Raw genomic sequence first — 13,235 nt, 5'->3', positions numbered from 1 at the left:
GGAAGTGAGTCATACCACTCTAATGCTGAATCCCGAAGAGAGAATGGAAATAAGGTGAGCTGAATCACTTGATCTGAAACTCCAGGCTGTCTTTGTGTGCTATATATCATCAAAAATTTCTTCAAATGAGAATGAGGATTTTCAAGTGGACTACCTCCAAATTTTGAATTATGAACCATTTGAATGAGACCAGTCTTTAACTCAAATTGATTAGCTCTAATGATAGGTCTATTATCTCTCACATCTGCACATCTTGGAAAAGCATAATCTAACATGGATCTTCTCTGAGGATCATTTTGGTTAACAACTTCATTCTGCCTGTTTTGCTTATTTCCTCCATTGTTTCCATCAATAGCTCTATTTTGATTCTGCATATTTTCAATTTTCTCCTCTTGCTCAAACTTTTTTTGTTCTTCTTTTTCTACTTCCTTTCTCCTCTTAGATTCCTTTTTGTTGGCTCGACAAAATTTTTCAATTTTAGGGTTGAACAACAATTGAGTATCACTTGTGCTTTTCGATCGTCTCATAAACAAGAAAAGTACCTAAAAAATACAAGGGATGGCAGTGAAAATAAAAGAAAATAAAAATTCTAATCAGCTTAAAACAATTAAAATCCAACTTAAAAACAAACAATTCCTTGGCAACGGCGCAAAAAACTTGATGTGCTAGCTGTGAAATAGCTTCCGCAAGTGCACGGGTTACACTAGTATAGTTTTAAAAATAATATCATTCCCACAGGGAATTGTGCTTAAATTAGAAATAAAATGATAAGCTAATTAGAATGGTAAAATTTAAAGATATTAAAAATGAAATTTAAAACTAAAATTGATATTTGAGGAATTTAAGCTAAATCAAACAATTAACTAAATTAATTAAACTAGATTACCAAAATTTAAATTGAAATTGCTAATTATGAAATTGGGAGGAATTAAATCTAAATTTAATAAAAATTAAAGTGATTCTAGAGATAGAGTTTTCAATATTGTTTGCATGTGGTTTATCCCCAATTTAGCCAAACACATGAGAATTGCAATTTTGAGGGAAATCAATTCTTAGTTCTTTGAAACCTTTTTCAAGCATTTCAAAGTTGGTATTCATCAAATCAAACCATGTTTTCACGGTATTTCAAGCCTGACAAAAACCCAATTAAAGCTCTAATTGATTTTTAAAAGTCCCCTTAATCCTCTTAGCTTATCTCTAACACCAAGAAAACTAAGTTTATTGTAAGATTATCTATCCCAAATATTCACTTTTCAGTCCATCTGTCAAGGATTAAAACTTAACTTAATGAGGGTCCATTCATCAAGCAAGGCAGCAAGCTCACAAACAATAAATCAAAATGTAGCAAATCTCATTTAAATGACTAAATCAGTTCAAAAACCACAATATAAAGCAATATTTACAAACCCATATCTAGAATCTCAAAGATCTACTCACAAATCATGGTTTCAAGACAAACCCAAGTATAGAAATGAAAAAATAATGAAAATCTAAGCTAAGGAATAGAAAAACTCAGCAAAATGATGAAGAATCTGCTGCTGGAGTGTTGCAGAAAACGTCCTCTGCTGCTGCTGCAAAACCAAATTTCACGAGCTCCTCTTCCTCTCTCTCTCTTTCTTGCAAAATCTCTCTCTTTTTCTCCTCTTTGTGAGAAAGAGAAAAAGATGCTTTTATATGGTTCAGAGGTCTGCCCTAGAATGGGTAAAAAGGCAGAAGATTCTGGAAAAAATGATGTATTAAATCAGGAGGACGAAAGTGCCACGTCAACCATTTTCATTAAAACGACACAAGCTAAATCGGTTGTGTCGCAGGTTATGAAACCGTCTGCTCGAGAAAAACTTCATATCAGACAGCCTACACAACTTGTGACACAAGCTGTGTCGCAGGTTGTGTCACTTTCAGTCTCTCTAACTCAATTTCAAAATTTTGCAATTCAACTCTAATTTCTTCCAAATGGCCGCTCTGATCAAGATACACCCAAATTCTCCAAATATGACCTACGAAATAAATAAATTCCAAAAATTAAACTAAGAAGTGTAAAAAAGCAAAATTGATTAAATATATGCTAATATCTATAGTAATAGCTATGAACAAGAGTAAATTATGTGTAAAAATTATACCTAAATGATAATATAAAATTTATGCATCAATTATTATTAAAAAATAAAACAAATATCATTATGGCTGCTGGCCATATTAATTAATACATAACCAGTAACGTTGTTATAGCTATTAAATTTTTTTAATCACAAGATACTAATTTATTAAAGCCTAAATCATATGGTACCTTTCAAAACATTATGGTACCTTTAAAAACATTCTTTTAAATTATTTAGGTACGTAATATTTAAATATTAATTTGACTATTAATTTGAAATAAAAAAAAAACTTGTAATGTCATGGGGATGCTCTGCCTTCTATCTAAAAACCTTCTTTTGTCTACTATTTTTGTCATCTTTTCTTTTCTTTTCTTTTCTTTTTTCCATTTATATGTAAAATTCTAGTTTATAAATTTAAAAATATTTGTTTTATATATCAATTTATCTATATATCTATTAATTTTTTTCTCAAATTAAATGGGGCTAGTGGGAAGTTAACATGACATTCTCATCATCCTTAACAAATAAATAAATAAATAAAATTCTTATCTACTAAAAAGAGAAATTGTCTCCTCAGTAGGTTTTACATTTTGAAATTAATGTGAAGGCCATAATTGAAACTTATCAAATATATATATTGAGGTTTCAAATTATAAATCCTATAGATTAAATTCTAGAATATCAGCCATTTATTTAAAAATATCTTGGTGATGAAACAGCTCACTGTTCACATATATACATGCATGAAGTTCAATTACTATGTTATTATATATGCAATTTGTGAAATAGTTTATTTATTTAATTAATTCTATACATATGATGGATTTTGTTGGTATGCATTTTGGAGATTAGTTATGTTGCTTTCGTTTTTTTTCTTTGAGGGGCCAATTTTTTCTTTCTAAGGAAGCATTATAATTAGCTATGTATGATCAACAAGCTGCTATAGGATTAAACATTTCAGCAATATTTGTTTCGATCTAATAAAATTGTGCTTGTAATTTCTTTTTTTTTTTAAAACAAAATAAAAAACTATATTCATTATAATATATAAAATTAATAACTTATTTTATTCTTGGCCGGGGTTTAGTTTGAAATTATATGCTAAGTTTTTCTTGACTTTTAAAAATTAATTAATAAAATTATTTGCTTATTTAAAAAAAGCAACTAATATAAAAATAAAAATCTCATATTTTTAAAGATAATTCAAGTAACACTCAACTGAAGCTCATTAGTATTAGTTATGGTACCTTAATTATAAAGTCTCTAATTATATAATTATATTGTATTTATTTGTTAATTATATAATCTTTAATTATATAGTTAAGAACCATAAAATGATTTAATGTATTTATAACAGAAAAATATTAAAAAAATAGACAAATTAAAAATAATATATATATATATTACAGTTTTTTTTATCATATATATTATAATCTTAATTAAATATAGATATATGTATAATTTCATTGAAGTTATAAGCAATATCCATAAAAATATATATAAAAAAATATGTAGAATCTATTATTTGGTTTGATATAGTTCTTTTATGGTTTTTGTTTCGAGTATAATTTTAATTTGGTTCTTGATGAGAATCAGAACTAAATCAAAATGGTAAATATAGATTCGATATAATATGGTTTGGTTTTAAAAGTGACACTTTCTTTTTGATTTTGGTACAATTCGTTATAGTTCTTCAATTCATCTTGGAGCCCCAAAAATTATGCACAACTATAATTAACTGATAATGGAATCATTTCTAAAACAATAAGATCTTGAGTTCAATCTTTAATCAGAATTAAAGCTTCATTTGTTTCACGGAAAATAACTTGTATATGAATGAAAATATTTTCCATTATTTGGTTACAATGTTAAATTAATAATATATATTTATTTCATGTATGTATATGTATTCACATTTTAATAAAATCATCAGAGTTTAAAAAATAAAAAATGACTTTCTCTTTTCAAAAATGAAAGTTATTTTTTTAAAAAAATGACTCAGTTTTTTCTTTGATTAGGAAAATATTTTCCGTCAATCAATTTTTCTGAATGTTCCAAATGCTAGAAAATATATAAGGAAAATATTATTTGTAAAACAAATGGAGCTTTAACGAATAAAAAAATTCACTATATTAATGGCATTGATTTAAACAATTTTGAGAAGTTTAAACTCAAAATCTTTTCCTTTCGAATTCTAAAAAGAGAATACGAGTTCAACACGGCTGTATAATGTTGAGCTTGAGTCTCAAGAAATTAACCCATTATCATATTTGACTCTAGTTTACAGGATATCTGTTGGCATCATATACACAATCAATGATGTTATATCCTTGCATATATAATATAAATAGGTTAAAAAAAAATTGAGCCTTTCCAGTAGTCAGATGACTATTCTTTGGCTTACCCTTCTTGCCTTGCCTTGTCTTTATTAATTATTGGAATATAAAACAATTAGAATTTTGAAAATTTGAACATAAACACATACTTGTGTGTGTATAATAATATGCCTATCACTTTGGCTCAGTATCTCGCAAAAAGAATGGCTTTGAAAAAAGGAAAATGGAGTCCTGAGGAAGATCAAAAGTTAACAGCTTATATTAGCAGACATGGCATTTGCAACTGGAATGAGATGCCAAAAGCTGCTGGTGAGAAAGAAAATTCATATATATAACTATATGCAAAAGGAAAAGAAAATTGAATTGGATGATTTTATAAGTAAATCAGTAGTGTTGTATTTAATTAATAAGCCTTTCCTTTTGTTCCCTTGTACTCTTTTAGGTTTGCCAAGGTCAGGGAAGAGTTGTAGACTTCGCTGGATAAATTATCTCAGGCCAAATATAAAGCATGGGAACTTCAGCAAGAAAGAAGAAGACACTATATACAAGCTGCATGAAATGCTGGGGAACAGGTATATATGTTGAATCTTGCAGCTAACCATATAATTGCATGATGGTTATTTAAGGCAATCGATTGATCTTGATTACAAGAAGAAGAAGCACATCGGATCACTATGCCTAATTTGTACTTTAATTTCATTTGTTTTGGAAAATGTTGCTATTTAACCATTGTTGAAGATAATATTACTTAATAAAATGCATAAGTGCGTACAAGACAAGCTCCTAAATGAATATGTGCATACTCAATTATAATTTTTATTTTGGTTTCAACCGAGATAACACCATTAGCATTTTCTTTTGGTTACATATACTAATATATACATTTGCAGATTATAAAGAATGTAGTTTGATTTTATTTTATAAAAAAAATATGATATACATATATACAGGATCTAATTACGGTTTTTTTCCCTCTTTCTTTAGGTGGTCTGCAATTGCAGCCAGATTGCCTGGAAGAACAGACAATGACATAAAAAATTACTGGAACTGCAATTTAAAAAGACGCTTGCGGAATGCAGCATCTGCAACTAAATTGGAGAGGGTGCAAAGTACTTATGGAGTGCAGCCAAAGATGAAGAAGCATCTCTCCGAAGGTACTGGCTCAATTTCGACTGTTCCAAAAGCGTTGATCGCAGAAAGCTCTAAGGAGATCCCAAATTCATCAAGTTCTAATCTTGTCAACGGAATTGATAAAAACCAGGCTTTAGGTCAAAGTACTAATGTTGTGCTATCTACAGTTTCTGAAAACTTCGAAACCTTACATGGACAATCATTTTCTACGGAAGGCTTGCATATAATGGAGGATCATTGGGAAACTCTTTACCCTTTTCCTTCCTATAATGACTTGTTTGGCTATTTTCCTCTGCTGTCTTATGAGAACCAGGCAATAGAACAGGAGCATATTGATTTATCTGGAGACCTCCAATTCCAGAGTCACTGTGGACAGCCATTTCCATTGGAGGGCTTACACATAGTGGAGGATAATAAGGCAATCACGAACCAGATTTGGCATGAAGAGCCTGTTTATTCATATTATAATTACTGCAGTGATTTATTTGAATATCCTCTTTTGTGGTTTGATGAATACCAGGTCATGACACAAGAGAATAGCAAGCCATCTGAATTATCTGGAGAAATAATCCAAAGTTTGTGGGAGCAGCCGTGCCCAATGATAGAAGACTTGTACATTACAGCGGATAAGAAAGGTCTTGAAGGGCCTGTTCATCCATATGATTCCGGTACCAGAAACAATTTTGAAGATTGTCCTGCATGCTATAATAATATACAATAAACCAGATTTCCGGAGAAATTCGACGGTTGTGGGAGCATCCAATTTCATTCGAAGGTTGGCACATGGGTTGAGCAATTCCATTGTCTTTTGAAGAATATATACATTATGCTTTGCAGTTTGCATGAGATAGAATTCGATTTTACAAATAATGGGATATTATTACGGAAAATAATGTAGTTTTTTTTTTTTTTTACTTCCTGAAATCATAATGTAGTGCTTCTTATACTTACATATATGTGGGTTACTCTACAAATTTTAAGAAATAAATTCTCATAAATAATATATTTATTTAAAGTCTTCATACCTTCTTAGGGTTTGCCATAAAAAAACTTTGTAGTTCAAATAGATGCTATAACAAAATAAAATTTATTTTTTAAAAAATCAAATTAATAGTTACTATCATATTTGGTGTGTTATTTAAAATTAATTATGTTTATTTTCATAAAGCAATTCTTTTATGAAAAAAAATATTAAATTAATAAAAAATAGTAACACTTTAAGGGAAAATAAACATATATTTAACGACAAAATTTTTTACAATGAATTTATATGTATACATACACAAGAATGCTAATGTATCATTTAAAGATTAGTATAACTTCGTCGCTAATGGGAAAAAAAATATTAAAAGTTATATTTTCTTATAATATTTTCAAAATCCATATAGTTAATAAATTATTATTTAAATTAATAATGATTGGTATTTTTATTTTTTATTATTAAATATAAACAATTATATATATATAATATAAAATACAAAAATTTGATAAAAATAAAATTTTTTCGTAAAGCATAATAATTTTAATTTATTTTAATAAATTAATTATAGTCATAAAAATTCTACTAATTAAGCTGTTTTATAATGAATGTAGTTAAAAAAAGTTACACATTAATGAGTTCTAATTTATATTATTAAAATTATTTTTAAAATTATGAAATTTAAAATTTATCAAAGTTAAATAAATTAAAAAAGAAAATAAGAGAGGATAAAATTAGTTAGAGAGGAAAAGGCATAAAACTTGGTTTGAGATTCAAAGAAAAGATTGGCAAAAATACAGGGAAGAATCTTACATTTTCTGAACCAATAACAATGGTGCTAGCCTATATATTCATTTTCTCTGCTTATTTCAATGGATATTTTATGGCGGCTCTTCCACCTTAAATAATCCAACCGATCGATGCAATCCGGGGGCGGTCTTAACTCAGCAATTCTCTCTCACTCTCTGTTCTTTTATTTTATTTTTTATCTTATCTTTTTGTCATAATATATATATATATATATTAATTACACACTCATGAGAAACATAAAAAAATTAATGAAATATAATAATAATTACATAATATAATTAAGTACAATTTGATTAATGTAATTATTATTATATATAAAAATGATTGATCATAATTATCACTCTATCATTACCATTACTTTGTCACCTTTAGCACTGTAGCTCCACGGCTATCACTATCACCACTTAATTAATTAAGGATTAAGCTGAAGGTTTCAACGAATTAGACACCGGCCTTGTGGAAGAAAAGGTACCATGAAGGACATCTTACAAGATTTCTTCCCCATTCATCTAATCATATATAATTAACTACACGACTTTGGAAGATTTCTCCAACTTATAGGAATTGTTAAGTTAATCTACAATTTTATAAATTATTTTCATATCAGATCATTTCAATATGACCTCCAATCAAGTGAGTTTGGATCGAATTAATAGATTAGATCAGAAATTGTTAACATTTATTTTGAGGCGAGGCAATTTTAGAGTTTTTACGAGAAATTTTTTATACTTTATTGTGTTATTTAGAGGTTGGTTTAGATGGAGTATTGGTGTCTAAATACTACTCGTCTTAGGAAGACGTCTCCAACTTTACAATAAAAGAAATTCAATCCACCACAGAGAAAGAAAATATGCAAAAGAATTTCTTGTCCAATTTAAATAATTTAAAATAAATTCTAATTAAATTTGATGTAAATTTAAATATTAAAAATAATAATTCAGTTTGAATTCTTTTATCAAAATAATTTTCATAAATGTTTTATCCATTATAATCGCTAGTGCTACAAATACCGAAAATTCTTCAAAAGGGTAAAGACATCAATTTTGTCACTTTCCAAACTAACAAATCTCTTAAAGCGAGACAAAGCCACAATGAAAGTAGTATATGTGTTTTGACAATTACTTGCATAATTTATTTATATATATAAAAAAAAAAATCTCATGATTAACGTGTGCGAAATGAAAACATGTTGTGGTCCTTGCTACAATATTTCACCTTGGACGTCCTTAACATCCACGTTTCCTTTCTAATCCCATTTTAATTGTCTATACATGTTAGGCCGCCTCAGGCTCGATGGGATTGATAAAGCAGCGCCGCCGCCATCACCGTCAATGGGCAGTTGGGCTCTGTGTGTGTCGTTGTTGAGGGAAACCTTAATTTCACCTCCCCCCCCACAAAGAGCCTGGAAGCCTGGAGCCAGTTTCTCTCATGTATCTTGGAAATTAATAGGAAGACCATTGCGCTAGAAAACAAAAAGGCAAATAGTGATAAACTTTCAACAGCCGTACGTGAAGATCTTCACTTGAAAAAACGAAACTTGAACAAACCCTAACTTTAAAACCTTGATTTTTTTCTTTGTGTTTACACAAGCAAGTCAATGTTACTTAAAATTTTCCTATGCATTAGCCTCTGTATTTTGATTAGGCATGGTGATGAGTCTCACCTCTCAAACGTGGAAGTCCTGGAAGTCTTTTTTTTTTTTTTTTTTTTTCTAAATTCATATTTAATCGTCCTTTTGTACCAGTATAGACGCTGAAGGTTAGTCAATTGATGATCAACTAACCTAGTAATTATTTAACTATAATAATGATCTGTGGCCACGAGGCATGACCATGACTTGGTATTTAATATTATTTAATGTAGCTTTCAACAACATTAATCAAATGAGACGAAGAAAATTACTGATGGGAAATATATCTCGAATACTTCACAAATTATGCATCTAATCCTTAATGCTTTGCTTTATTTATTTGTTTAATTCCATTGTTGAGGAATCATTGAATGTTAATCATGCTAATATGCATGAACAAGGTGTCTTTACCTGCGTTTTTCCACACGGTCAGCTTTACGAGCAAATCCTTAATATTAGATTATTGTAATCTCACCTAGTGAGCATAATTAATTAGTATTTATTGCAATTCAATAGATCTCAATGGGAAATCTCTTGCCTCTTTCCTCGCACTCTGCCTTTTGTTACTTGATTAAAGTATGGAATATCAGCCGTGCAGCTAGACTTTGATTTTTTAAACATTTCGTTGATGAAAATGGTTCACTGTTCACATATACACGCATGAACTTCAATATTTACTATATTATTATATATGCAATTTGTGAAATAGTTTATTTATTTAATTAATTCTATACATATGATGGATTTTGTTGGTATGCATTTTGGAGACTAGTTATGTTGCTTTCGTTTTTTTTTCTTTGAGGGGCCAATTTTTTCTTTCTAAGGAAGCATTATAATTAGCTATGTATGATCAACAAGCTGCTATAGGATTAAACATTTCAGCAATATTTGTTTCGATCTAATAAAATTGTGTTTGTAATTTCATCCTTTTTTAAATAAGCTAAAACTATATTTATTTTGAATATATAATTTAGTTACCTCTTTTATTCATTTGTCTCCAATATAATTGAGACTTTAACTCTTGATTTTCTTATTTAAACTCATTCAATCATAGACCTAAGATACAATATGTATAGTGAGGCTAATTTATTAAGTATACAAGACTTCTTTTTTTTTTTTTATAAGTAGTGACTTTTATTAATAAAATCAGAAAAAATTTAGTATGTGCATGTCCAATCAATAGACCTTGGACACAACTAAGTGAAAAAAACTTAAAAAGAGAGTAAAAAAACCAAACCAAATAGGATCACATTGCATGACAAAAAGTCATGCCTTACAAACTATTCTAGCTACAGACAAAGTATTATAGAAAAACCGAACAAAGTGACAAACTAACAAGTTCGATATCTAATAAGAACCAAATGAATTAGGAAAAAAAATCGTTACATTAACCACATTGATTTGAACAATTTTGAGAAGATGTGAGAAAATTTAGGCTCTGTTTATTTCACAGATTAAATACTTTTCATATTCTTTAGCATTTAGAATACTGAGGAAAATAAGTTAACGAACCTGATTAAATTAAAAAAAATAAGTTATTTTCTATAATTTGATAATCTTATTAAAATATGAACACACACATATATATATATATATAATATAAACATGTATCTTTAAATTAACATTACAATCATATAACAAAAAAATATTTTTATGAAAAATATTTTTTAGAAAACATCTTCTATATACAAATTATTTTTCTGAAACAAACGGAAATTTAAACTCAAATATTTTCCTTTGAAATTCTAATAAGAGAATAAGAGTTCAATACGGCCATATAACTTGCGATGTTTTAGTCTTGAGCTTGAGCCTCAAGAAACTAATCCCATTAAGATTTTTGGATCTAGTTTAGATGATATCTTTTGGCATCATATACACAATCAATGATATTATATCCTTGCATATATAATATAAATAAGTTTTTTCTTTTTTTTTTTCTTTTTTTTAAAAAAAGAGCCTTTCTAGTAGCCAGATGACTATTCTTTGGTTTACACTTCTTGTCTTGCCTTGTTTTTATTAACCATTGGAATAAAAAATTTAGAATTTTGAAACTTTGAACATAAGCACATACTTGTGTTTGTATGTATATATGCCAATTTCTTTGGCTAAGTACCCTCACAAAAAAAAAAAAATGGCTCTGAATAAAGGAAAATGGAGTCCTGAGGAAGATCAGAAGTTAATAGCTTATATTAGCAGATATGGCATTTGGAACTGGAATGAGATGCCAAAAGCTGCTGGTGAGAAAGAAAATTCATATATATAATTAAATATATGCAAAAGGAAAAGAAAATTGAATTGGATGATTTTGTAAGTCGATCAGTAGTTTTGTATGTAATCATTAAGCCTTTCCTTTCGTTCCCTTTCATTGTTTTAGGTTTGCCAAGGTCAGGGAAGAGTTGCAGACTTCGCTGGATGAATTACCTCAGGCCAAATATAAAGCGTGGGAACTTCAGCAAGGAAGAAGAAGACACCATATACAAGCTGCATAAAATAATGGGGAACAGGTGTATATTGAATCTTGCAGCTAATTGCCATATAATTGCATGATGATTTAAAGCAATCGATTGATCTTGATTATAAATGTTTCAGGTTTTTCTTTTCTTCCCATCTAATGCTCTTGGCAGAAGCATAGGAGCATATCTATAAGGAATGCATTGGATTTTTGTTGAAAAAAGTAATATTTTTATGAATTTATCAATCAAATACAATTGATGAAATTATACTTAAGATTTTCAATTGTTTTGGCAATAAAACTAAAAAATAATAAGTATTTTCAAACTGCTTTTTACAGTAACATCCGAAATAATATTTATGCTTTTTTCTCGAGAAATTACATACGCATTTATCGTTTTTATAAGGTTGATGTTATTTTTTAATGTTGAAAGCCAAAGAAGAAGAAGAAAATTGGATCACTATGCCTAATTTGTACTTTAATTTCATGTGTTTTGGAAAATGCTGCTATTTGTTGAAGATCATATTACTAAATGAAATGAATAAGAATAAGGAAGCTCCTAAATAGATACGTGCATATTCAATTATTATTTTTATTTTGATTTCAGCCGAGATTACACCATAAGCATATTCATTTGTTTCATATATACAGTTGCAGATTAAAAAGAATGTAGTTGGAATGTAGTTGATTTTTTTTTTATTTTTTTTAAAAAAATCATATTATAAATAAATATGATCTAATATGTTTTTTTTCTTTGTTTTAGATGGTCTGCAATTGCAGCCAGATTGCCTGGAAGAACAGACAATGACATAAAAAATTATTGGAACTCAAATTTAAGGAAACGCTTGAATAACACAGCTTCTGCAGCCTCGAGAGAGATGAAGATGCATCTCTCTGAGGGTACAGGCCCAATTTCGACTGTACCAAAAGCGTTGGTTGCAGAAAGCTCTAAGGAGATCCCAGATTCATCAAGTTCTAACTTTGTCAGCGGAATTGATAAAAACCAGGCTTTAGGTCAAAATACTAATGTTGGGTTATCTAAAGTTTATAGGGACTTTGAAGGCTTACAGGGGCAATCATTTTCTGTGGAAGGCTTGCATGTGATGGAGGATGATGCGGCAACTCTTTACCCTTTTGCTTCCGATAATGACTTGTTTGGCTATTTTCCTCTGCTGTCTTATGAAAACCAGGCTATCGACCTGGAGAATTTTGATTTATCTGGAGAACTCCAATTCCATAGTCAGTATGGACAACTATTTCCATTGGAAGGCCTGCACATAGTGCAGGATAATAAGGCAAACACGTACCAGATTTGGCATGAAGAGCCTGTTTATTCATACAAATACTGCAATGATTTATTTGATTATCCTTCTTTGTGGTCTGATCAATACCAAATCATGACACAGGAGAATAGCATGTCATCTGAATTATCTGGAGAAATAATAATCGAAAGTTTGTGGGAGCAGCCGTGCTCCATGATAGAAGGCTTGTACACTTCATAGGATAAGGACCTTGAAGGGCTTCATCAATACTACTCCATTTGTAATCTGAAGGTCATGGGTTCAAGCAATAAAAATAGCCTCTCTGCAAATCAAAGCTGCATACTTCAACCCTCTTCATTGGCACAAGTGCGAGATTCTTCTGTCTCACCCTTTATTATCCTGCATGTTACAATATGTAGCAACCAGATTTCCATTGTCGTTTGAAGAATTTATCCATTTGCTCACGTATGCTTTTCATGAGATGCTAGCCACAAAGAATTCGATTTTACAAATAATAGGTTTATTTATATGCCCAT

At 29.4% G+C, this 13,235-nt stretch overlaps 2 protein-coding genes across 2 annotated transcripts; both read left to right on the top strand.

The window, feature by feature from the left end:
- Positions 1-4,620: 4,620 nt before the first annotated feature.
- Positions 4,621-6,287, top strand: LOC131170470 (transcription factor MYB4-like). The gene is made up of 5 exons (XM_058129494.1): positions 4,621-4,744; positions 4,878-5,007; positions 5,420-5,920; positions 5,993-6,086; positions 6,153-6,287. Exons 1-5 carry the CDS (start codon positions 4,639-4,641, stop codon positions 6,285-6,287), a joined length of 966 nt encoding a protein of 321 aa, XP_057985477.1. The 5' UTR covers positions 4,621-4,638.
- Positions 6,288-11,092: 4,805 nt separating this feature from the next.
- Positions 11,093-12,939, top strand: LOC110661155 (transcription factor MYB4-like). Its single transcript, XM_058129405.1, has 4 exons — positions 11,093-11,222; positions 11,360-11,489; positions 12,201-12,668; positions 12,741-12,939. The coding sequence occupies exons 1-4, from the start codon at positions 11,117-11,119 to the stop codon at positions 12,937-12,939; spliced, it is 903 nt and encodes a 300-aa protein (XP_057985388.1). The 5' UTR covers positions 11,093-11,116.
- The last annotated feature ends 296 nt before the right edge of the window (positions 12,940-13,235 follow it).

This window comes from Hevea brasiliensis, chromosome 11 (assembly GCF_030052815.1).
Source record: "Hevea brasiliensis isolate MT/VB/25A 57/8 chromosome 11, ASM3005281v1, whole genome shotgun sequence".
Lineage (NCBI taxonomy): Eukaryota > Viridiplantae > Streptophyta > Magnoliopsida > Malpighiales > Euphorbiaceae > Hevea > Hevea brasiliensis.
Note: the sequence above shows the minus strand (reverse complement) of the source record. Positions and strands in the feature narration are given on the sequence as shown.

What these genes read in the sequence shown, in the direction of transcription:
- LOC131170470 (XM_058129494.1), top strand. Translation starts at nt 4,639, where the DNA reads ATGGCTTTGAAAAAAGGAAAATGGAGTCCTGAGGAAGATCAAAAGTTA. An exon ending in CATGAAATGCTGGGGAACAG is followed by an intron (nt 5,008 to 5,419) that starts GTATATATGTTG and finishes CTCTTTCTTTAG; the next exon opens with GTGGTCTGCAATTGCAGCCA. An exon ending in TGTGGTTTGATGAATACCAG is followed by an intron (nt 6,087 to 6,152) that starts GTCATGACACAA and finishes AGTTTGTGGGAG; the next exon opens with CAGCCGTGCCCAATGATAGA.
- LOC110661155 (XM_058129405.1), top strand. Translation starts at nt 11,117, where the DNA reads ATGGCTCTGAATAAAGGAAAATGGAGTCCTGAGGAAGATCAGAAGTTA. An exon ending in TGAGATGCCAAAAGCTGCTG is followed by an intron (nt 11,223 to 11,359) that starts GTGAGAAAGAAA and finishes TCATTGTTTTAG; the next exon opens with GTTTGCCAAGGTCAGGGAAG. An exon ending in GATTTATCTGGAGAACTCCA is followed by an intron (nt 12,669 to 12,740) that starts ATTCCATAGTCA and finishes TAAGGCAAACAC; the next exon opens with GTACCAGATTTGGCATGAAG.